Below are 24,987 nucleotides of genomic sequence, written 5' to 3' on the forward strand. Positions count from 1 at the left end.
TCTGAACACACAAATTTTGTTGTGAAATATTTTTCTATAGGAAAATCAAATTCAATTTTTGTGTTTGTTTTCTACATAAACAGGAATCCTACTACTTAAAATTGAAAAGCGGATCAACCAGTAATATCTGTGATAATAAGCAAATATATATGTTTTAATTTTAACCTATGCATATGCATCTGAATATATGACTTAATTTTAACAACCCCTGCTTTTAAAAATTCTAACAGAAGGAATGCAGTTTTTTTTCATTATTCTGATCCAGAAAACTGACTAACCCTATTGCAGCAAACACCCTCTTGATCCCATGTGGGTTTGCTATAACGAGGCTGAAATGTCCAGAAACTATTATGTGTACAGATGCAAGAAGGAACCTGATTCTAAAGTGCCAGTTGACATATAGGAGGTGGACAGTTAGGAACACAGGGTCAGATCCACAGGTGGCATCAACTGATTGACACCAGCAGAGAATGTGTATCTGACTGTGTGCTTATATGCTAATTCAGGAGAATTTAATAGCTCTGCAGAAGGAGTCAGAGGGTTAATAGTCAATCTAGTATTGAATTAGTGTCAACAATGTGACTTTGCTACAAAAAGGCACGTGCCATATTGGTTTTGTACTCAGAGTAGAATCATATGTAATGCCATTAAATTAATTACACCAGTCTAGTCAGGCAGGTTAGGTCTCTACTGGAGATAATTAGTTAATGCTTCTAAAGCACTTTGAACATACTAATGTTAAATAGTTTCATTATTATTATTCCTATGACTGCTACAGGGGCAGACAGGTCCAGGGTGCTAGGAATACTGTGGCTTGATCAAAGATCTATATTTTTGCCTGATTGATTATAGTACCTACTGTAACTATTATATATTTGCCTCTAAGAAATGAACAAGTGGAGAAGGGACATCCATAACAGCTAGTCCAAGCTCAAGGACCACGTCCCTACAGCCCTTTAGGTGGGAAGCAGAGCAGATGGGGTCAAGAATAAAAGTTATTTGACAGAGCAAGCACAGATAGAGTAGGAAAGGCATATACCTGTATCAGAGAACTATAGCCCATTCCCTAACAGGACTACCCTACAAAGTAATGAATCAGTGGTTAGTAAAGCAGGACACAGCTTTGGCAACAGCTGCAAACAGGCTAGAGACTGTTGAGAGGAAAGTAGCAGTCATGATAGAAGGCTTAGGAATACAGGGAAAGAAGTAAAACATAAGAAAAGTTCAAAGAACTGGGTCGTATTCCATCCAGAGAAATTGAGATTTAACTGCCTACAGGTAATAAAAGAAGGTTACAAAAAGGATAGCAATCAATTATTCTCACTAGTCAACACGGATAGAACAAGAATATTGTGACAGAGCTGTTAAAGAGAACATTTGGGATGAGTGTTAGGGGGGACAATGTTTATAACTCAAACAGTGGAACAAGTTGCCAAGAGGCAGTAACATTGCAGTCATTTGAGACATTAAGGCTGGCTAAACACCCATCTGTTAAGGAAGATTTCATTATAATCTCTCTTGCTATGATGCAAGGAGATGGACTTGAAGAGCTACTGAAGCCAAAGGATTGGTAGCCTATGATTTATCTTCTTCAGGTTTTTTAAACATTTAGTCAAAACAACTAACATCTGGTTGTTGATCCTCCAATTATCTCTGCTTTCTGCCCTATGGAATTAATCATAGAATTCATGCAAAACAATACATTTGCTAGTAATGATGTAATACAAATTGCCAGATATTTTCATGTTGATAATAGAGAGTTTTCACCTTTTGGGGCATTCCAATTAAAAAAAAATACTACACAGAGAATTATCTCTGGATAAAGATTTCTGTAGGATAGTGTTAATAGGGAACTGAGACCTCATCCATACCACCTGCCTGCCAGCTCCAGACAACCATCAAGAAAAAAAACTTCACCTGCTTCATCCTGTTTCACACACATCACACTCCTATTCTGCACAGAGTGACAGTAAGCAAGTAGAGTTTGATTCTTGGCAGCAATTCCAGGCTCAGCAGGAAAGCACTATAGACATGGCCCGCAGAGTGGTACCAAGCAAGGGTTTCATTCATGATACTGACCTTGATGAAAAAGTACTATATAAAGAACTAGCTATTAGCATTATTATTCAGAAGAGCTAAGTCCTCACAGCTCCAGCTGAAGGCAATGGGGCCTGCTCATACTTTGGAAATCAGGTACAGAATATGTAGGGAAATAGCACTGATGATGGAAATGTTGATACAGGCTAAACCTCACTGACATGTCAGCAGGTAATGCCACAGATATAAAAAACACCACTGATGAATAAATCCTAAACATATACTGTCATTTTTCACCATTTGTATGTACTCTGAGCACCTCTAAAGGTTACATAGTGTGTTATTTCCTGCTTATAAATAAGAATTTGGACCAAATAGTTTTATGCTAAAGAAAGTTAGCATGTTATAGTGCTAGTTCTACTATGCCATTCAAGATTACTTTGTCTATAAAGAGCAGTATATGTAGGCCCAATGTATACATATTTATCACATGACAAGCTGAGATCAACATTCAGTATGACTATGGAGCAAGATGTTCTTTTAGGTACCTGGTTGCTATGTCTAAGTGTCCCAGTGAAAAATGTCTTGGATTATAAATCCATACCACAGGCACTGTGTGTTATTAGAAAATTAACATTTTACCATAAGTTATGCTGGTTCATGTCCAAGATGATACAATATTACCATACAGTTGGAATGGGAAAATTGCTATAGCTGATGTCACACCGTTTATTTCTATTATAATAACAAGTGGGCTGGGTGTTATACAGACACCGAAATAAACTGTTCTGAGCCATTTCCAATTCGGATTGAAACAAGATGCAACTGAAGACTGGAGGCAATGAAGCAACTGTTCAGTCAGTCAAGTAACTATTGGTTTCTTAATAACAACAGTAGTACACAGAGGTGAAAACTGGGCTCAATCTCAGTATTGTAGTAGAATGAGCAAGTCTTACTGCATCTCACATAGAAGAAGCTGTTTGGAGCCATCATTCAGCCTCTGGCGGAGAAGTGTGAGCTATGTTCTCCCTTATTCTAATTTCTATAGGAGTAAATATCCCTATTGAATAAGCATTCTGCACTGGTTTTCACCATTTTTTTCCTTGTAATGAGAAAACCATAAACAATGACGTTTTTGTTTATAAAATTAAAGACCAAAACCATTGACAGTGACTTATAGATTCATAGATGCTAGGGTCAGAAGGGACCTCAAAAGATCATCAAATTGGGCCCCCCTGCCTAGGCAGGAAAGAGCACTGGGGTCAGATGGCCCCAGCCAAATCCCTATCCAGCCTTCTCTTAAAGACCCTCAGGATAGGGGAGAGCACCACCTCCCTTGCAAGCTCATTCCAAATTGTGGCCACCCTTACTGTGAAGAAGTTTTTCCTGATATCTAACTTAAATCTGTTCTCTGTCAGTTTTTGACCATTGTTCCTTGTTACCCCAAAATGCACCCTGGTGAAAAGAGCATCTCTGATCCCTTGCTGCACCCCACCTAATGAATTTGTAGGCTGCCACAAGATCATCTCTCAGCCTTCTCTTGCAGAGGCTGAAGAGCTCCAGGTCCCTCAGTCTCTCCTCATAGGGCTTATCCTGTAAGCCCCTAACCATATGAGTGGCCCTTCTCTGGACCCTTTTGAGTCTATCAACATCCTTCTTGAAGTATGGCACCCAAAACTGGATGCAGTACTCCAACTGCAGTCAAACCAATGCCACATAGAGGGGAAGTATCTCCTCTTTGGTTCTATTTGTCATGCATCTGCTGATGCATGATAAAGTGTGGTTAGCTTTGCTGATGGTTTCATCATGCTGATAACTCATATTCATCTTGGAGTCCACTATGACTCCAAGATTCCTTTCCACTTCTGTGCTTCTGAGAGGGTCATTTCCCAGCCAGTAGGTGTGCTGCATATTTTTACGCCATAGGAGCAGCACTCTGCACTCATCCTTGTTGTACTGCATCCTATTGTGTAGTGCCCACTTTTCTAACCTGTTCATGTCTGCCTGCAATCGTTTCCTACAGTCCGGAGTGTGCACTTCACCCCACAATTTAATATCATCTACAGACTTGGACAGAGTACACTTCACGCCCACATCCAAGTCACCAATGAAGATATTGAAAAGTACAGGTCCAAGGACTGAACACTACCCACATCCTTCCAGGTTGATACTGACCCATCTACTACCACTCTCTAGGTGCAACCACTAAGCCAATTTGCCACCCACTGGACCATGTAAACATCTATGTCACAGCCTCTTAATTTATTTATGAGAATAGGATAAGATACTGTATCGAAGGCCTTGCTAAAATTGAAGAAAATGACATCCACCTCTACTTCTGCATCTAAGCATTTTGTGACCCTGTCTTAAAACAAAACCAGATTGGTCAGGAACAAACTACCTGCTATGAATTCATGCTGCTTTCCCCGCTGCATTATTTTTCCCCCTGGACTTCCACAAATATGATCTTCATAATCTTTTTAAAGACCTTTCCAAGGATGGAGGTGAGACCTGACTGACCTATAATTACTCAGATTCTGCTTCCTCCCGTTCTTGAAAATAGGGACCACATTGGCCCTGTCCTCCAGGACCTGACCCAAGCCCCATGAATGCTCAAACACCCATGCCAGTCGTTCTGTTACGACACCGGCCAACACCTTCAGTATTCTCAAATGAAGCTCATCCAGGCCTGCTGACTTAAACACATCAGGCATGTCCACATGAGTGTGCATGTGCCTCTTGCCCTGCCTCAAACCCCTTTGAGGCGGGGCAACAGGCACGTGTGGGAATGAAAAAACATTCCCTGCACTGCAAGTTTGACCCCTGGTCTAATTTAGATTTTAAACATCTAAAAAAAATTGTTGTTTAAAAAAGCGGGGCAGGGCACAGTCCTGGACCATGTGCTGAGACAACCAGAGCCTGGGTTCTCCATGGCGATGCTCTGGATGTCAGAGCATCTCTATGGTTGGCCCTCACCCTGGTGCTGAAACACGTGGTTTAAGAACCAGGGCACTGGTACCAGTGAGTAAGGGGTTGAGAGGTCTAGAGGAGGGGGGAGGGGACCATGGAGGGACCCCTGATAGCCCCACTCACTCTTCCAGCCCCCCAACCCCTGCCACGGCCAGCCCCTCCCCCAGCCAGCCCCCCCTGAGACCTGCTGAGACTGGCATCTGCCTTCACCAGCCCCCCAAGGCCCCTAACTCCTGCCGTGGCTAGCCCCATCCCTCCAAGACCCCCCTGATCCCTGCCTCCTGACCCCATAGTTTTAAAAAACAAAACAAAAAAACCCTGGCACTTACCTGCAGTCTGCCTGCTGTCTGGCTGACTGGGGCCCCATCCGCACAGTGCGGGGCAGGGTGACAGCCCCACAGGCCCCAGCCGGGTCCTGCTGCCCCCATGCTGTCCTGTGCTGCCCTGGGGGGCTCTGCCAGGAGGCTCAGGAGCCCCCCACCCCTGCTTCTAAGGTAAGCAGAGGCTTTTTTTCCATTTTTGGGAGGAGGTTTCTTGGGGGGGTTGTGCCTGGGGTTGTGGGGGTAGCCTTGGAGACCTGGGGGTTCAAGCTGGTGGGGAAGGCTGGGTGGGGAAGCCATTGGGGGTCTGCAGCAGCTGGTGGGGGATAAGGCCAGGTGAGACAGCAATCAGGCAGCTGGGGTGGGGCATGTGGGCCTCACTGGGGGGGTAGCTCTTGTGGGGGCCATCTGGCCCCCGTTGGGGGGCTGTAACCCTTGTGTAGGGGCCAATCCCCCCGTTGGGAGGCCAAGTCCCTTGTGTGGGGGCCAAATTCCCTGTTGGGGGGATGAACCCCTTGCGTGGGAGCTATTGCCCTTGTGGGAGAGTAGTAAGATATGTATTCATGAATTCATGAAACATATTTAGAGTTCACTTTATTATTATGACAAGAGACTTGCTTTAACACTGTAGATATATCATAAAACATTGTCCAACTGATCACTGTCTCTGTCTTGCTTTCTCTCTCTCTTTATAGTGGTCTTTTGTTTTACTTGTGGAGGAACATGGATTTGGGGGTATTTTACAGAGTGACTTTGGGATTTTATTTATCAGGGATTTTTCAGTTTTCCAATAGGGAACATCAGAGTTCCTGCTAGGGAGGCCAGTGGCAGGACCCTGCATGCTCAGAGCTGGCACTTTGGACCCATCTGGCTGTGGCTGACCTCCTAGTCAAATGGGGCCAGGAGGACATGCTTTGACAGTTTAAAGCAGGCCACCACACCCGGAACACCTTCTGGGCGATAGTTGCCCAGATGGCCGGGCAGGGGCCACACATGGCAATAGTGCCGCACAAAGGCAACCCTGGAACCACAGTCCAGCAGCTGGCCCTGAAGGGCAGATGCCTCTACTGCCTGTGTCATCCCCACCCGGGTCTGGCAGGTGCACAGCAGGTCACAGCCAGGCAGCAGCCCCATTGCCAGACTGCTGCACTGGGTAGAAGGTGCAGGGAACTCTCAGGGCTGCTTCAGCAGTTCAGCTGGCACAAGGGGTAGTGTCCCCAGGTACCAATTGGCTAGGCGCCAGAAGTTCCTAAGAGCTAGTAGCTCTGAGCTACTTGCCAGGGTGGCTTTTTATATCGCTGTGGCCAGGACAGGGCAGCTTTTTATACTGCTGGGGACAGCACAGGTGCTGGCCCTGGGCTCTAGCTCCCCCTGGCTGCAGATCCAGGAGGAGCCAGGCAGGGTTATTTTGCCCCAAGTGGCACAATTTGCTCCACAAGAAAGTGCATGTCTGAGCATGTGCGATGAAGCAAAAAGGCCCGGTTCAAATTTTCACCGCTTCTATTTGAGCTGCTGCAAGCACACATGCTTGCATGTGTGGACGCACCCATCCAGTCCATCCAAGTGACTCTGCACCAAGTCAGCATCGACAGTTGGTGGGCTGGTGTCCTTCTGATGACCATCTAAGAATGTATTAGGAGACTTATCTTGACCCCTGTTCAGGAACACTGAGGCAAAAAACTCATTGAATAGCTCAGGCTTGTCCCCCCCACCAGTCACTAATTGCTCCTTCTTGTTCAGTAGTGGTCCTATGCTGCCCTGCACCTTCCTTTTATTCCCTACATACCTAAAGAAGACTTTTTGTTGTCTTTAATTTGTGTTGCCAGCCTCAGCTCTGTTGTTGCTTTGGCCTTTCTAACTGCCTCCCTGCAAGTGCAGGCCAAGTAGGTATGCCCCTCTTTGATAGCTTCCCCCTGCTTCCACCACTTCTATGCCTTCTATTTTGCCCTTAGGCTCCCCTGGATTTCCCTGTTTATCCAAGGAAGTTTTTTGGCTCTTTCCCCACTTTCCCTTGTGCCCAAAGGATTGCTTCCTTTAGGAACAACCACCTTTCCTGGCATCCCATCTCACCAATACTCTTATCCTGCAGTGTATCATTGTCTAGACTCCTAAGCACACTGTGTTTATGTTTTTGATGTCCAAATTTAAACACTGGGATGTAATGGTATGCGTGTGCCATCCTTGCGGAACAGCTCAAGTCTCTTTAATGTATCAGGTTGAACACCAAGGATAATTATTAATTGGTACAGAATTTATCTGATAGCTTATCTCACTAAACAGCTACACGTTGCTAATCTGTTCATTCTCAACAGAGAATAATACTTCTGGTTGTGATGCTTTGGACAACTTTCCAGAAAAGGAAGTCCAATTAAGACACCATAGAAGATTGAGGCTGGGGGTATCTGATATACTCAACTGCAAATAAGTAAGTTGTTATGCTACTAGTCCCTACCTCTGCTAGTGGGATGTTCATCAAACATGGGAACAGGTGGTCTCCTGAATCTGATATTTAGTCAGGCTTGAGCCATCCCAATTAATCCCTTTGAAATCCTCACAGCTTTCTCAGAGAACCTGCATTCATCCCCTTTATACTTTATACACATACACTTTTCATAACATTAAATGTAACTTAAAATGTACTCTTCGAAGGCCTGATAGCCCAAGATTTTCCAGTAAGGCCTATTTTGCTAAGTTCTGACTGTTTTCATTTTCCTCAGTTTCAGTGGGAAAAGAAAATACTCTGAAACTTTCAGAATTAGGCTCAAGGACTGAAGAAAACTTAGATAATTTTACCTAAAACCACCCCTCCCTGTAGCCGACTGCTAAATAAGATGAGACTAAGAGAATCTAAGATAATCAAACCTAGCTACTGTCTCAAAGGCAAAGGATCATAATACAAGCTGTTATGATGCAACTGTTATATATAGATGACTGTGTAACAGTAGAAGCACTGGCGACATGTAGGGGGTGCGCATAGGTGCATGTGTACCCCTTGGGCATGGCGGTGCACCCCCTACAGGCTGTCCATGATTGCCACTGGCCACTGCTGGTGGCATTTGCAGGTGGTCTCTGACCACTGGTTGGTGCTTACCATGCCCCTGCTGCCGACAACACTGTGGCTGCTTACGGGAGCTTCCTGCTTACCGCCACCACGCCCTCGCTGCCGACAGCACCGTCACTGCCTGCAGGAGCTCGCCATCCTCCCCCAGTCTCTGGGGCCATACAGCGAGTCTTAGTTGTACTGAGTTGTTCTCTGATGCTTTGATCCTTTCTTCAGGCCATATTTTCTATGGGTAGCAAAACACCCTCTATTTCTAAGTCTGCTTCACTGAGAGTCAAAGTTAGGGTGATACAGGTAACTTGTCTCTCTAACAATATAATGCAAATGTAACAGACTGACTGTTATGTGTGCCTGAGCAGCATGATCCCCTTCCCTTTTAAACATCTAAATTGTTGAGTTGTCCACAGCCTAACACTCAGTGTTTGGCAAAGGAATGCCAAGCTGCCGGCAGTTTGCAAACCCATCCCAGTTTTGTCTGTTTCTAATAGTTATGCATTCTGGTACCTGGTTACTGAATTCCAGCCCCATATAAGTAAGCACAGAGTTCATTTTAGTTCAATTCTCACCAGACATTACACCTAAATAGTAATACTCTATTTAACACTTTCCCTATTCTGCATGCTCTTTTCTTACCAGTGGGGACAGCTGGATCCATTGTAGGCTTTTCCCAGGTGTTGATCTGTTCCCAGGTAAATCCATTGGTTCCCAATGCCACGCTATAACCACAGTTACTGTAGTGTTCATCAAATGAACAACCGCCTGAGGAAGAGAGAGATGAATGAATACTTCTATTAATTACTTCTGTCTTGTTATGTTATTTAATTTACATCAGTGCTTTTTATCTAAACTCTGCAAAATGAATTTCTGGCACATTAGGTTTCTGTTTTTGCCTCAGGGTATTCAAAAAAGACTTCTGGATCTCAAATCCTATTTTTGGTAAGTCTTATTTCTCTCGCTTGGATTGTACTGCTGTTTATTAGGCCAGCTGCCTTAGATTCAACCTCACATCTTAAGGCTTTAAGCAGCAGTCTTGTATTCCAGGCATGTATATGATTTTGCAGGGCTGAACCACACTTAACTGCTTCTTGGAACTTGTAACCAGATGTTCCAAAAGGAGGGTGAAGAGGAAATCCATATGGCAGACTTATAACCATTTTTCAAATTGTGAAGCTCTCCCGTCATTTACACATTTAAAAATTCAGTAGGGCAAGGTTGCTGTCTAATCTCAAGACCATATATCACACTTTCTGTAAATATGCCATTTAACCTTCTGGTACCGTAGATAAGGACATAATGAGCCATCCCCTTGGCTCAAAGCCAAAAATGAGTATAATGTGAGTTCATTAAAGTAAACATTTTTCACAATGGTAAGATACAATAGCTTGCTGTAGTACACAGTAAATGCTATTATAAAAAATTGCTTTTTTTGCATTATAACATTATCATACTATTGATAGTACCCAACTTAGATCAGGACTCCCTTGTACTGGGTAATGTATGAACACATTATCAAACCTTTCATTGAATGTCATATTCCAAGTTAGCAAAAAAAGGTCAAGAACCTATTACAAATTTCTACAAGAGCTTTCTAGATACAGAGTAACTGACCTGCCTTTAGCCACATGGGAAGTCTGTAGTTGCAGAGTTCAAGCTATAGCAGACTGGCGGGACCAGAGCCCCAGTCACAAGTTTTTGATATTTCAGTAACTATTACAGAAAAAAATGCTGTAAAATGTCAGAGGCTTGCACAGCTACGTCATTAATAGAATGCCTCACCTGCAGCACTAAGTTGCATTCTTGAAAATGCAACACAGAAACTGGAGACCAAATTGAAAGAGTTCTGTGATGCAACTGGAAGTGAGGAACTTCTGACTGTAGGTGCAGATGGCACATTTGAGTTTGGAGATAAAGGAGCAAAGAGAAATTGGGTAACAGTTTGATAGTAAATAGCATATCTTCCAGTACAAACTTTTGGCTGGAGAATCATTCAAGTTGCAGTTCACATTATTTTTGGAATTGGCTAAGTGTCCTCAGTAAACTAGGAGTTGACTGAACACTTGAATAAAGAAATCTTCATGAACAATGGAATTAACTTGCCATGGTTAAAACAAATAAATAACTTCTGGGGTATTTGGCCAGCTCTGGTCAGGAGTATTACAAAACAAAATACATAGAATAATTTTACCTGGTATACAGAGCAGAAATCAAAATCTCTTGCTCTTTAATTAGTATGCAGTCTCTTTTGACATTGTGTACTTACCCCCTTAGATATCCATAATTAAAGTACACAAGTCATACCTTCAAGAAGTAGTCTACCATATGGTGGCTACTAAAAATGGTTCCTCAAAGTCTGCAGCACTGGGATACCTTCTGAGTTCAGAGGATACCTAGGGCAAGTTAGCCCTGCTTAAAACCAATCTTATTTTAGTCCACAAGTCCCAAAACTGACTGTACTCTACTGTTCCACTGTGCGAGTCTTAGTTGTACTGAGTTTTTTCCTGATGATTTGATCCTTTCTTCAGGCCATATTTTCTATGAGTCAGAATTACTGATACATAGATGACCCGGGGTGTCTTTGCAGGCTGGGTATACCCCATATGGTGCAGAAATACGGCAATACTGTGCTAAGGTAAGTGAATAAAAAGAGTAAAACTGTAGAATTTCATGGCTTCAATTAAGTGAAATGTTAACAAACGATAAATGAATTTTCAAATGTTAACAACAGGAGTTATCAGTTACCAACATAAGGAACATTACAAGCAGAACCTGACCAATGCACACATTATAATCCCATGACCTGGCTGACTCCATTTCAGTACAGTTAACTGTAAAGGGTAAATAGGGGCTATATTAACGGGACTTGTTATATTTACAATACTCTGTTACCTTTTAGCATTAAATTATTGTGCTGGTAAACCTCCTATAAATGTCCAAATGAACAGCTCACTAAATGGAAAGTAACCATTCCCTTTACTTTCAATTTTATGCATTTACTTAGGTCATTCATTCATTTAGGTCAAAATGTTCACATTTAAATCATTAAATATGAGCATCTAAATGGATTTGTCCAAAGTTAAGGATCCTCCCAAGCCAACTGTTGTAGCTAATGACATGCAAGGGAGATGTAGCTGGGTAACACCACATCTAGCCACCTTTAATTCTCCAGCCCAAATGACCAAATACTGATTTACAGCTGAGTCAACTATGAGCAGCCTTTGGTTCAAATGCAGAGTGAAATTTGAACTCATGTTTCTAAAGTTTCAGGAAAAGGTTAATTATTCTTTCACCATGCTCCCTAAATAAGTATTTTGGCACATATAGAAGTAGACTGATTAGTTGAAGGTTCTCAGCACTGAACAATGGATCAGAACAGATTCTCAGTAAGTAACTGTATGACAGGGAGCATCAAACAAAATTACTCACATATGCCGAGCCTCTGAGTCATTAGTGTCAATACAGTGTATCTATTACTTTGGCAGTGTCTCTTTAACAGCAGTAATACTTCAAAATATTCCAGTTTCATTGACTATATGTTCAAAGTGCTACAACTGACAGTAGCAGAGGTACGGCTAGACTATTATATTTCCACAGTATGACCTAGACACTTCAATCAAACCAGGCCCAAGTGGGCTAGGCACTGTTCTGCATGAAGAAAATGACTGTTTCTGCCATGAAGATAAGCAGGAAAATAAGACAAAAGAGAATCAGAATAAGAAAAGGTAACAAAATAGGAACATAGAAACATAGGAGCCCTGGAGCATCAGGTCCGGTCCCCTGCATTTGCAGGCAACAATCTGTCCAAAAATGTCTACTGGAATGCCTATTGTGGGGGATGGAGGGTTGGGAGTGAGGGGAAGAGGAGGAAAAATAAACTGTACAACATAACCACATGTAAAGAGTAGGAGAGATAAGTGTCATCCTAGGCCCATTTCTGCAATAGTAAAATATATTCAGATGATCCAAGGAAGAGGTCTACACCCAATATTTGAGAAGAAGGGAGAACAAACCTAGCAATCCCCATCAATCTGACCCAAGGGGCATTTTTTTTCTGATCCCAAATCTGTGATTGGTTTCATCCAAAATGCATAAGCTATGCCCATCTGTGCCTCAGAGTTTTCTAAGTACAGGTAAGAGCACGGGCCTACCGCAGGCACTGGATCACCTCTAACTGTGGCCAATGGTCAGTGATTCCAAAAGAGGCAGGAGGGGAAAAATAAGGTCAAATAATGTATTTGAAGGAGGGAAATGGGATGGGAATTTTTCATGGCTCCTAGGTATCAGCAGAACCCTAGAAACCAAACTAGATCAAATGTGTGTGGTCCTTGCTCAGCTAGAAGCAATAATCACAGTTTGGCTGATCAACTGGCAGTTTATCACATGTATTATAAAAGAGATAAGGTCTGAGAAGAAGCTCAAAGGAGGATGAGGTGATGATTTCACAGAAATTAACAGCGCTGTTCCACTCATGAAAAAGGCAACAAAGATGGAAGTTTGAAGGTGATTGTCTGAGAATCAATCTTTGCACTAGTCAAGGCAGGAGTCAATCTTGTAGTAATATATTTGGACTGAATAGATATGAAGGGGGAAACTGTGGATGGCCTTGCAATTTAGGGCAAGAACATTTGTATTTGAAAAGGGAGATGTTAGTAGAAGGACTTGAAATTGCAGGTTGGGATAGAGCAATAGGCATGCAGCAGGAGTAGTACCTGGAACAGACTTCACAAAGGTGGACTTGCAGGAAATGACGACAGAAAAGAGATTACAGAAGTCACGGTGCAAGATTATGGTTGGAGGAGGGTGGGAATGGCAGTGAAAGCTTGAATCTTGGAGATGTTCTGTAAGAAGTGGAAGATATAGACAGAATTCAGATGTGAGGTTCAAAAGTTGCCAAATCCAAAGATCATAGAATCATAGAGGTGTAGTTCTGCAAGAGACCTCCAAAGGTCATCTAATCCAACCCCCTGCCTGAGGCACGATCATCCCTATCCAAACCGTTCTATAAAATCAATAATCTAAACTCTTCATAAACTACCATAAACCTTAACACAACACAGTACATAACACCCTAACCTGGCACAGGTAAAGCAGGGGAATCATGGCAGCCAACATTCTGCTTCTATCAAAAGGTTGTTAATATATGCTTAAAAGATCCCAGAGCAAGGACTACTCCCCTTGCTACCAATGAAGGCAAAAAGCCTGCAAAGTCCATAGCAACCTGACCATTGGGTAAAATTCCTTCCTGACCCCAAATATGGTGACTGACCTGGAGCAGAGGGGCAAGACCCTTTAGACCAGATTCTCCAGCTTTAGCCCCAGCAGGAGCACTGATACACCCTGTGATGGGCCAGTAGGGGGCACTCCAGTGCCAAGCCTCCCACCTCACCGCACCTGACCAAAACCAAGCTTCAGATGCCCCCCGGGGGTGCCAACTTCTGGCCAAACCCCTTCCTGGAGCATCATCACAAGGCTGGGGTAACTGATATCACCACCCAAGCTCCAGTCTCTGATAGGGCTCTGTGCTGCTGGGTGTACATAGACCCTGTAAAAGAGCAGGAAAGATGTGAGCAGTGGAGTCCCACAAGGCTCTGTCCAATGGCTGTTCAATATCTTCATCAGTGACTGGGATGAAAGTGTGGCAAGCACTCTGTCCATACTCGCAGATAATACCAAATTATGGGGTAAAGTTAACACAGCATAGGGTAGGGAACGAATCCAGGTGGATCTGGACAGGTTGGAAAAGTGGGAGGAACAGAATAGGATGCAGGTCAATAAGGACAAGTGCAAGGTCCTGCACCTAGGGAGAAGGAATCACCAGCATGCTTACAGGCTGGGGGAGGACCTTCCCTTTCCTCTGCTGTGCTGCTGAGATCTCAGTGTCATTGCTGACACCAAGATGAACATGATTTGTCAATGTGACAAAGCAATCAGTAAAGCTAACCACACTTTATCATGCATTAGCAAGTGCATGACAAACAGGTCTAGGAAGGTGATACTTTCTCTTTACGCAGCATTGGTCAGGCTGCAGTCAGAGCACTGCATCCAGTTTTGGGTGCCATACTTCAGGAGGGATGTGGACAACCTCAGGAGGGTTCAGAGGAGGGCTACTTGTATTGTTAGGGGCCTGCAAGCAAAGCCCTATGAGGAGAGATTGAAGGCCCTGGATCTCTTCAGCCTCCACAAGAGAAGATTGAAGGGTGATCTTGTGGCTGCCTACAAATTAATGGGGGGTGGGGAGGGAGGGAAGGGGCAGCAAGGAACACGAGATGGTGTGTTTACCAGGGCACCCCTTTGGAGTAAATAAGAACAATGGCCACAAACTGACAGAGAGAAGACTTAAGTTAGACATCAGGAAGAACTTCTTTACAGTAAGGGTTGCCAGAATCTGGAATGGGCATTCAAAGAAGGTGGTATGCTCCCTTACCTTGAGGGTCTTAATGAGGAGGCTAGACATGCACCTTTCTGGGGTCTTCTGACCCCAGTGCTGTTTCCTGCCCAGGGCAGGGGGTCTGACTCAATGATCTACTAAGGTCCCTTCCAACACAAACATCTATGAGTCTATGCATCTAGGTAGACCCCGGGGTTGCTTAGCCCCAGCAGGATGTATCTGGACATTTCTTATATCCTGAAGCATAGAAAGTAGCCTCCCTTGGTGAGCCAAGCAAAGGGAGCAAAAAGGCTTTCCCAAACCCTCTCAAACATTTACAACTAAGCTTTCTATAACAGATAGCTTTATAGGATAGAGAAGGTAGGCATGAGGAGGACATAAGTCAGAGAAGTATCAAAAAAGTAACTCTGAGCAAACAGAAGCAGCTTGATAGCCTTTTGATATGCTTCTAGAACACTTGATCCTAAGTTACTGGCTAAACTTCAGGTAGGTTACTCACATGTTCATCCAGAGTCTAAAAGAGTGTGAGAGGCTGTTTGCTTGTCTCCATGTTTCCCAAAGATGTCCTTCCTCCCTGCAAGATGGAGGGACCCTTAAATAACCTTTCTGACTTCATCACCTGGACCCAACCATAAACCAGTACCCTCATACCATGGCTGATGCCGGTTGGTCAGTGAAAAAATGTCAGCACCCTCAGGTGAGAGTTTAGGGTTGCACAGGACAGAGGATGAGCAAGTTCCCCCCCACCTTCCTCGGGAATTTCTCCACAATCATGTAGGCTTAGTGGTAAATGAAATGGAGGGGGGCTGTCTGCTTGCAGCAGTGAGGCAGACTGAGGGGTAAGTTCTCCACACACCCCAGTCAAATTCCCTACTATCAGCTGCAGTCAACACCCAATGGCGTTGTTAATAATTCTAACAATACATAGCAGAAAGAGGGCAGGGGGGCGGTAGAGCAAAGACTCTGGATTTGAACAATGATGGTTAGTATTATCCACTAGGAGAGAACAGGGAGGGTTTGGCTACTTTATTTTTAAATTATTCTTGGTGGCTGAGATTTTAGAAAGATAAGTTATCATTTTGGGTTTGGATGGTGATAGGTAAATTGCAGATATGGAAGGAAGAACAGGGAGTTATCAGAGTAAAGATGAAAGGTTCAATTGTCCTTGTGGCTAAGCCTGCCCAGAAATGGGTTCTGGAAGAGAGAAGATGCAGGCAAAAGGAGGAAGCCTTGTGAAACCCCAACTGAAATAGAGGAAGGACAGAAGAACCCACTGAAGGAGAAAGTGAAGGAGCTAGACAGACAAGGTTCTTTGGGTGAATATGGTATCTTTTATTAGACCAACTTAAATAGCTGGGAAAAAAATTATAGCAAGCGTCCGGGTTTAAAAACCCTTTGCCAGGGTGAGGAAGTCTCTGCAGCTGGTGTGCGCTCTTCCTGGATGCAATGAATAGAACGGGAAGAGCACACACCAACAGCAGAGACTTCCTCAGCCTGATGAAAGGTTTTTAGACCTGAAAGCTTGCTAGAATTTTTTTTTTCCACCTATTTAAGTTGGTCTACTAAAAGATACCATACCCACCCAAAGAACCTCTTCTGGCTATGACCTGAGACCAACCTACACCCCGGTAACAGTGAAGGAGCAGTTCAAAACGGATAGACTCTGGAAGGTCAGAATGCTTGGACCAGTCTCCATAAAAGACTGCAGGATTTTTCATATCAATATTAGTCCTAGGTGAGCTATGCAAGTTAAATAAATTAGATGATGGTTAAAACTACCTAAATATTAGCCCAACTCCTCTGAAAGGGAAATTTATGTGGCATTTCAGTAGAATTTCATTAAATTGCCAGTCCCTGACCTGTGACTAGGAAAGTGACATCAAGAATTCCACATTTATTGCAGCTCAATAATTCAAGATTATAAGAGCTCTCTTTATCCATAAAAAGATTTTTGGTTTTGGGGTTTTTTATAACTGCTAGTCCTGCAAACCCAGCTTCAAAATCTACCTGAACTTTATTTCCCACACAATTCCTGTAAAGAAAAAATCTGCAAGCTGAATAACGTACAGCACTGCAACTTAATGCATTCAAATAATGTCTTTGGCAACAGCTCTGCAGCTGTACTGCCTTTGACAAAAACTGTCCAACTTCTTTTCCATAGCATTGCTGACTCCAGACTGCGAACCCAATGAACTTATTTTTGTTAAGACAGATAGTGGATATGAGTTTGAATATATAGTGGAAGCAGCTCTGAGTAAGGATTTGTGCATGGTCACTTCTCTGAAAGAGACCAGTTGTAAGTAGCATAAAAGAATACAGTGTGAGATGACTTTTAAAAAGTTTAGTAATATGAGCATGGTTTCACATGCACAGGTGCAGTACTAAGATGAGTAGTTCAGGTAGTTGATACAGGCCATGTCTACACAAGACACTGTGCTGTTGTTACTGTGTAGTCATTTAGTACTTGCATATACTAAATGACTGTGCAGTAACTCGAGTTACCATGCAGTGGTGTCCCCAAATGGCTTTTTGTTGCTGCTGACTGTTCAGTAGTTCATTACTACTGCGGAGTAGTATAGCATCATGCTTCATGCCATGCAATGCTATTTTGCAGTAGTAATGAACTACTGAGCAGTAGTAATGAACTACTACACAGTCAGGGTCTCGAATAGATGTGGCCACAAAGTATACTACTTCAATCTCTGCAGGCTATCTCCACCGGAAAAAAACAGATCAACCCCTGCTGGTGAATTTCAGAATTGCACCATGGAAGTGGTAACATATTGAAGATGTCTGGTAATAACCTCTTCAAAATCAGTATTCTTCCATGGTCTTAGGACTGCAGACCAAATTTAGCATGTTGCTTCTGCTGTTAAAAAAAAAAAGATGGAAACTTGCTGAAAATAAAATGCTGCCTCCCCAGAGAGACCCAGCCATGCTCACGGCACTGAGGCCTGGCTGTGCAGCCTGCTGGGGGGAAGGGGAGGCTTCCTGCATGAAGGGCAGCCCAAGTTGGCTGCTGCCTCTACCCCTTGCCACTGACTGGCTGAGAAGGGTACCTGACACAGCAATCTGTGGTGAGGGGCAGGGCTACATGACAGACAGCCCTTGCAACTGCAGCAGGCTTGACGGTAGCAGCCTGACTCGCTGGCTCGAAAGAACTTCGAGACCCTAATTGGTCCCTTTGCAATCTGGGGGTGGAGCCTCCAGAGGGTATAAAAGATCCCACATGACCGGCACCTGGGGAGTTAAGAATTGCATCAAGGGATGGAGAAGAGAGCGGGAAAAGGAAGAGCTGGCAAGAGCTGAGGGCAAATCCATTGCCCTGGAGAGCCTGAAGGCCCCTTCCCTTCACCAGATGGGAAGCAGTGAGCGGCCGCATTCCCAGCTTCACCACTGAGGAGAACGGCATCGGTACATGAGCGGTGCATGGAGTGGGACCCTACGAGCTGTATGAGGCAGCTCAGGTCTCCAACCCCTCGCACAAAGTCAGGCGCTCAGAGCAAAAGTGTCACACAGAGAGCCCCTGTTGGTACTGAGACCCCAGAACTGTGCAAGGTGGCTCAGGACCCCAACCCCAAGCAGGCCAGAGGCCTAGAGGGATCCAGAGAAAGCCTCAGCAAGAAAGGTGGCAACTTGCCTGGAAAGATGAGAACTCTCCACCCAGCTCCCCAGAGTCATGAGTTCCTGGGAAAGGGAATTCCCACAGGGGAGGGGAAATTTATCCTGGATCAGTGTGACTGACTGCTGGAAGGGAAGCCCAGAAAGACAGGGCATCCTAGGTTTGGAGATTTTGTTTTGGGGAATACATTTTATTGGGCTGAGGGAGGCCAGAACAGTGCTGGGAAACTCTTTTACCTTCACCTTCTGTTACTAGAGTGCATCCACAACTCCCAGACAGTCTGGGCCTGGGTATCCCTTAAATAGTTAATTTATAATTAAGGTTTTTGCACCTTATATTTTGGAGACAGCGTCTTATATTTTCTGAAACTGTATTTTATTATACATAAGTTTGAACTTTAATCGAGTTTAAAGTTGTATGACCTTCATTGAAATCTTTGTTGAGTGGTATAAGATGGAATGGACATTATCCATAGTTTATGTTATTGTGTGTATGTCTTGTATATTTTATATTTGTAAATTTGTAGTTGAATGGAGCTTAGAGTATATGATTTTCATTGAGTCCCTGCTGGGACCCTCTTCTATTATTTATCCGGTATTTAGCAGTAACATATTTGTATCTTTAGGGATGATAGACATATATATATATATATATTAGGGCTGTGCAACGTTTCAGTCCCTGATTCGATACGGCAGAAATTCAGCCTGATTTTCTGGCTGAATCTCCAAATCTGAATCGAATCAGGAGACCCCTTAATCTCTCTGAATCAAATCAAGTCGGAGAGATTCAGAAAGATTCGGTGACTTGCACATAGATACAGCTTTAAATATTCTTTCTACATACCTGTAGGTAGCAGGCAGCCCATGAATGTCGTGATGCTGGGGTGCATGGAGTGTCCCACAGAAGCATGGGGGGGCTCCCCAGTGCCCTCGGCAGCAGACCCAGAAGTGGACCAGAAGCACTTCCAGTCTACTTCCTGGGTCTGCTGAAGAGTGGCGGGGGGGGGGGGGGGGAATCCCCCGCCTTTCCCCCATCTCAGCGACTGGTGCCTCCTGGGTCTGGAGGGACACCCGGGGTCCACCTGTGGCCAATCGCTGAGCCAGGAGGATGCGGGGGAGCCCCCCTGCTTGCTCCCCAGGGGACCCGGAAGTGGACCGGATGTACTTTCAGTCCACTTCTGGGTTTGCCACCAAGAGAGAGGGAGAAAGAGAGATAGAATAAGGTTTAACGTTTAATAGTTTATGTCAATATATTCATTTGTGTTTGTTTATGTTTATTTTTAATGTAAATAAATTTGTACATAGTTAAGTTCATACAAAGTTGGCTTGACTCTTTATAAGGAAAGGAGGGAAGCCAGCATGCAGCCAGCAGTTATCCTCACACAGCACACCTGCCCTGCTGATATTTCTATTCAACTGGAGAAGGGAGTACATACCTGAGTACACCCCACCTACACAACCAATCAGCATCAATGTGTAGCGCCTTATGATGAGCAGGCCTCGGTCAATCAGCGGTGAGGGGGAGGGCCACTGGGGCCCCTTGGCGAATCAGTGGCATGGTTTGGGGGGCTGCTGCGATCAGCCTGAGAATACTGCATCTGGTCCCATGATCTCCCCGAAAAATTGGCTGGCTGACTCCTTGAGTTAGGTGGACCCCTATCTATAAACTGTCACCCCTTGCGAAGGTATATAAGTAGGGGCGTGAATGCATAAACAAGATATCATAGAGTAAACAAGGACAGGTATTTACAGAGCATCAGCTACCTGTTGTAACTGACCGCATGCATGCATTTACTCCACAGTAAATGAAAACCAACCCACAGACACTTTCATTATCACAGGGTAAGTATGCACACACAGGCAGTTACCGCAGGGTAGCTGACAGGCTCTAATTCCCTTCCTGTGTTTAACTCTCCATTGCTGGTTTATTTGTCCATGGCCTGGTATGACAGCATAACATAGCAGCTCATTAACACACAGTGAAAGTAAAGCACACAAGCTGAGAGCAAGAGTGAAGATACTAAACCTACCGCATTTAGAAACAAATTTAGAAAGTCAGAATGACCCAATGTAGAATTTAGCTACAAGATTGGGGTTAAACTCCATAAAGTAATTTCATAAAAGGGAACTGTTCCCATGTGATCAAACATCTCACATCTCAAATGTTAACTAAAGCAGGGTTCTCAGGAAGAGAGAAGGGATTCTTTGGCTGGACCTGTCCTTTCTACTAACCAGCTAAAGCAGTGGTGCCCAACCTTCAGACCCCATGGGCTGGATAAACAATGTCCCGATCCTGGTGCATGCCAGCCTGATCCCCCACACACAGATCCAGCTGAGGAACTATGCTAGGTGCCAGGGAAAGGCCATATTATCTGGCTCAAAGAGCTCTCAGAGGGTCTGTAAATTCGGCAGAGTAACCCCGGAATGACACTGGAGGTTGAAGCAGCAAAACAAAGCCCAGGAAAAGGAAAATGAGGTGATTCCAGCTGCACCAGATGCAACATGCATAACAATGGCCTCTCATTAACAACAAAATAAACCCACACAAACAACAAAACAATCTTCCCCAACTCAAAAGGGGTCATATTCAAGCAAATAATGGCTCACACAGGAAAAATACAATAACCCCTCTTTTACACTGTAGGCTTGTAACAATGCCATTGCTCATCTGACTGATGCTAATTAATTTTGAGCAGACCTATCATCAGTTACTGAGTCTTGCCCCTGGATTAAATGTAAACCAGCCTTGCATAAATTGAATGCCTTCTTTGAATATATAATTGAATTTGCAGAAGTATGTGCCAGGGGGGTGTTTAAATAAGTGCACAAATATGATAAAAAGGACTTCACGCCATTATATCTAATTCAGTAAGCAAAAATAATGGCAGGGCACGTTCCAATTAGCGTTTGATTTATTTATTTTAACAAATCCAATTAGTGGAATGTTTTATAAAGTCATCCAATGTCAAACACTCGTGGACTCACCAGATAGGAACAATACTTCTGAAAGGGATAAAAAAATACAGTAATCTGGGAAAGCTCATTGAATATACAGTATTTCTTTTTATGTACACAGGAACAATACAGCATTGGGCATGATTTGATCAAACACTCATAACATTTCCAGAAGAGTTAAAAAAGCAAGAATGTCAGCAATCTCATTCTTTCTAGTTCAGGCCTTTTGTCTCGGGGATAAACACTGTCATATAATTGATTTTTTTCCTCTTTAAAACAAGTAAGTGAAAATGTATAAACAGAGCAACTCTAAAAAGACAATACATTCCTTGAACACTAGTTGTGAAGCTTCCTGTAATAGGCATTGTGTTTTGACCATTATTTAGGACCTCCACAGTCTGGCAAGAGGCAATGGACAAGGACAGAGGAAGAGGCGAGTCCTACAGCAGGATCTACTGTGAGACTTTAACAGTAAGGATAAAATTGCTCTCTGACCATTAATTCTCTTCTTTCTTTGAAGACACTTATGTTTACAGACCCATAAGACATTCATTTGGTCCATTAGAATAATAACTTCTACTGAAGGGAATTTTTGTTATCTTTAATATATACAAATCTATTCTATGACTCATTTTGAAGGCTTTGGACAACTTATATTTTATACAACATCTTTCACATACTTACCACAGATAGCAGTAGGAGACAAGGCTTTAGGAAGGTGAACAAAGATAAACAGGCACTGTTTTATGAGTGTAACCTACATAATAAATGGGGTAAATTCCCTGAGAGAAGTCAGGAGTCTCCTTCCAAGGAAAAATGCTTGGGGGGGTGGGGGGTTGCGCGTGTGTGTGTTAGAATCAGAATCATAGAAAATTAGGGTTGGAAAGGGCCTCAGGAGGTCACATCTAGTCCAACCTCCTGCTCAAAGCAGGACCATCCTCAACTAGATCATCCCAGCTAAAGCTTTGTCTAACCGGGTTTTGAAAACCTCCAAGAATAGAGCTTCCACCACCTCTCTGGGTAACCTGCTCCAGTGTTTTACTACCCTCCTACTAAGAAAATTCTTCCTAATATCTATCCTAAATTTCTCTTACCACAACCTGAGACTACTGCTCCTTCTTCTGTCATCTGCCACCACTGAAAACAATCTAGATCGATTCTCTTTTGAACTCCCCTTTAGGTAGTTGAAGGCTGCTATTAAGTCCTCTCAGTGTTGTGAGAGAGGAAGGGAGAAAGAGTTCTAGGGTACACTTGATAAAGATGGACTTGAACCAGAAACCTGAATTTGAACGTACCAAAATACTTTACTCGAATTCAGAAGGTAGATCTGAATCTTGTAGAATCCTGCCTATTTCTGCTTCCAATGAACCCTGTCCAGTCAAAGAGAAAGGTACAGTTAGGATATTCATAGGATGGCTGCTGCATTCAGAATTAAATGCTTTCTTCCCTCTCATATTTGGGCACAGTTGTGTGCTAATAGTTAAGGGGCAGATCTAAAACCCAGTTATGTCACTGCAACCCCCAACTTAATAGAGCTGGGCTTGGATCCTAAATATTACAGGAGAGAGACAGAGATTCATCTTATTTGAAAGCATCATATAATGGCCACTTTAGGAATAAAACATTAGTCTTCATAGTCCAGTGATCTCAGTAAGCATGAGGAAATCTTATATGCCCTCAAGGAGTACCAAGATGTTAAAATAGGATTGCCCTTGCTTACCCACCAGGATTGCCCTTGCTTACCCACCAAGGATTGCCCTTGCTTACCCACCAGAACAGAGTACTGTTTTTTTGAGAGACAAGTGAGGTATTGTTAATTAGTTAATCTATGGAATGGCTGAGCAAACATGTACTAGTATGATTTCTTCAAATAATCATAGTTTACTAAAGAATGAAGTGAATAAAGTATAATGTGAATGAAGTGTGTATTAATAGGAGAACTGAGTTCAAAGTCAAGTCAGGTGTAAGTTAAAAGGAACAGGAAATATACCAGGAATTCATTTCAATAAATGTATGAATGTATGAATACCTCAGTCTAAGGTGAGATGGGAAAAACTTCTGATAGGTTGAACAGAAACATTTTGTATTAACTGACAAGCTTTCACTTGTCTCCTTTTCTTGCAGGCAGGAAAAGAGGAAAATTGATGTGAATGAGAAAATGTGAATTTTCCTGACAAAACCCTTTTTGTGTGTGTGTGTGTGTAGCTCTTCCAAGTTGTGTACACAAATTCTAAAAGTTCATTTCAATGTTTTGTTTGCATACACAACTGCATACACATTTAATCAAAACACCGTTTCAGACAATTTTTTTTGGCTGAAAAATTTTGACCAGGTATAGAAAACAATGATGATGACAAAAGATAGCTGAAATAATTTAGCCTCTTAGACCAGCACAATTTGAATGCATTTTCCCCTTATTTTTCTTCCCAAATCCCTCTGTCAGTGAGGGAACCTCAAATCCTTTATATTATGTGGGTGAATCTACACATGCACTTTGCTGTGGAGTTGACTAATTAGCTACACACTAAAGCATCACGGTGTACACATGAGCTGGTATTAGGGCTCAATAAATTAATTAACTCTGTCAGAGATACTACTGTCGGGGACAGTCTCTATCTTATGGCAGAGTCATTTACTGCACTGCAACATATGTGTGGATGGTGACCAGGCCAGCAGCACTTTGAGCTGGGGCAGAGCAACCCTGGCCTGGCAGCAGGCCCAGCGGGTCAACCACACAGCTCCACAATTTTGACATTGTCATGCCCCAGCCAGCCCTAATGCCCCCCACCCCCGAGCCTGCTGCTAGCCTAGGTCTGCTCCGCCCCAGCTCAAAGTGCTGCTGTCCCAGGCGCACATATAGATGCTATGCTGCCCAGAAGTAGTATACTCCAGATTAGGAGCGTACAAAGCAGGCCCTATTTGATTCAAATTCAGCCTGAATCAGGGACAGTGATTTGATTCATTGATTCCAATCTTTGTCCATGATTTGATTCGTCCAAATCATAATCTGAAGATTGGAGGCTGATTCAGAGACTCAGCAATTCAGGCATAGACACAGCTTTAAAAAATTTTTCTACGTACCTTGAGGTCATGATCGCTGCAATGCTGGGGTGCACAGAGCATCCCACAGGAGTGTGGGGGGTGCCCTCCACATGCTCAGCAGTGAGCCCAAAAGTACTCCAAGTCTTCCAGGGAGTGTGTTGGGAAGCCACTCCACCCCTTCCCACCCAGCTCAGCAATTGGCCACAGGGGGACCCAGACCCAAGAGGCACCAGTCGTCGAGCTGGGGTGGGGGCAGGGTCCCCTGCATGCTCCCAGCAGCAAACCTGGAATTGCACCAGAAGTGCTTCTGGTCTACTTACAGGTCTGCTGCCAAGTGTGCTTCTGTGGGATGCTCCATAGATTCATAGATGTTAGGGTCAGAAGGGACTTCAATAGATCATCATGTCCGACCCCCTGCATAGGCAGGAAAGAGTGCCAGGTTCAGATGACCCCAGCCAGATGCCCATCCAACCTCCTCTTGAAGACTTCCAGGGTAGTGGATAGCACCACCTCCCTTGGAAGCCTATTCCAGATTTTGGCCACTCTAACTGTGAAGAAGTTCCTCCTAATGTCCAGTCTAAATCTGCTCTCTGCTA

General features: G+C 43.6%; 1 protein-coding gene across 2 annotated transcripts in view; it reads right to left on the minus strand.

Moving 5' to 3' along the window:
- The window catches only part of PTPRT (protein tyrosine phosphatase receptor type T), an 846,898-nt gene that overhangs the window by 588,370 nt on the left and 233,541 nt on the right, over positions 1–24,987 (minus strand). For both annotated transcript variants that reach the window (XM_090064242.1, XM_090064241.1), the window contains exon 2: positions 9,022–9,147. In XM_090064242.1, coding sequence (XP_089920368.1) covers positions 9,022–9,147 — 126 coding nt within the window. The remainder of the gene's footprint in view (positions 1–9,021; positions 9,148–24,987) is intronic.

This window comes from Crocodylus siamensis, chromosome 10 (genome assembly GCF_052110815.1).
Source record: "Crocodylus siamensis isolate JL-2025a chromosome 10, ASM5211081v1, whole genome shotgun sequence".
In the NCBI taxonomy this organism is placed as follows: Eukaryota; Metazoa; Chordata; order Crocodylia; family Crocodylidae; genus Crocodylus; species Crocodylus siamensis.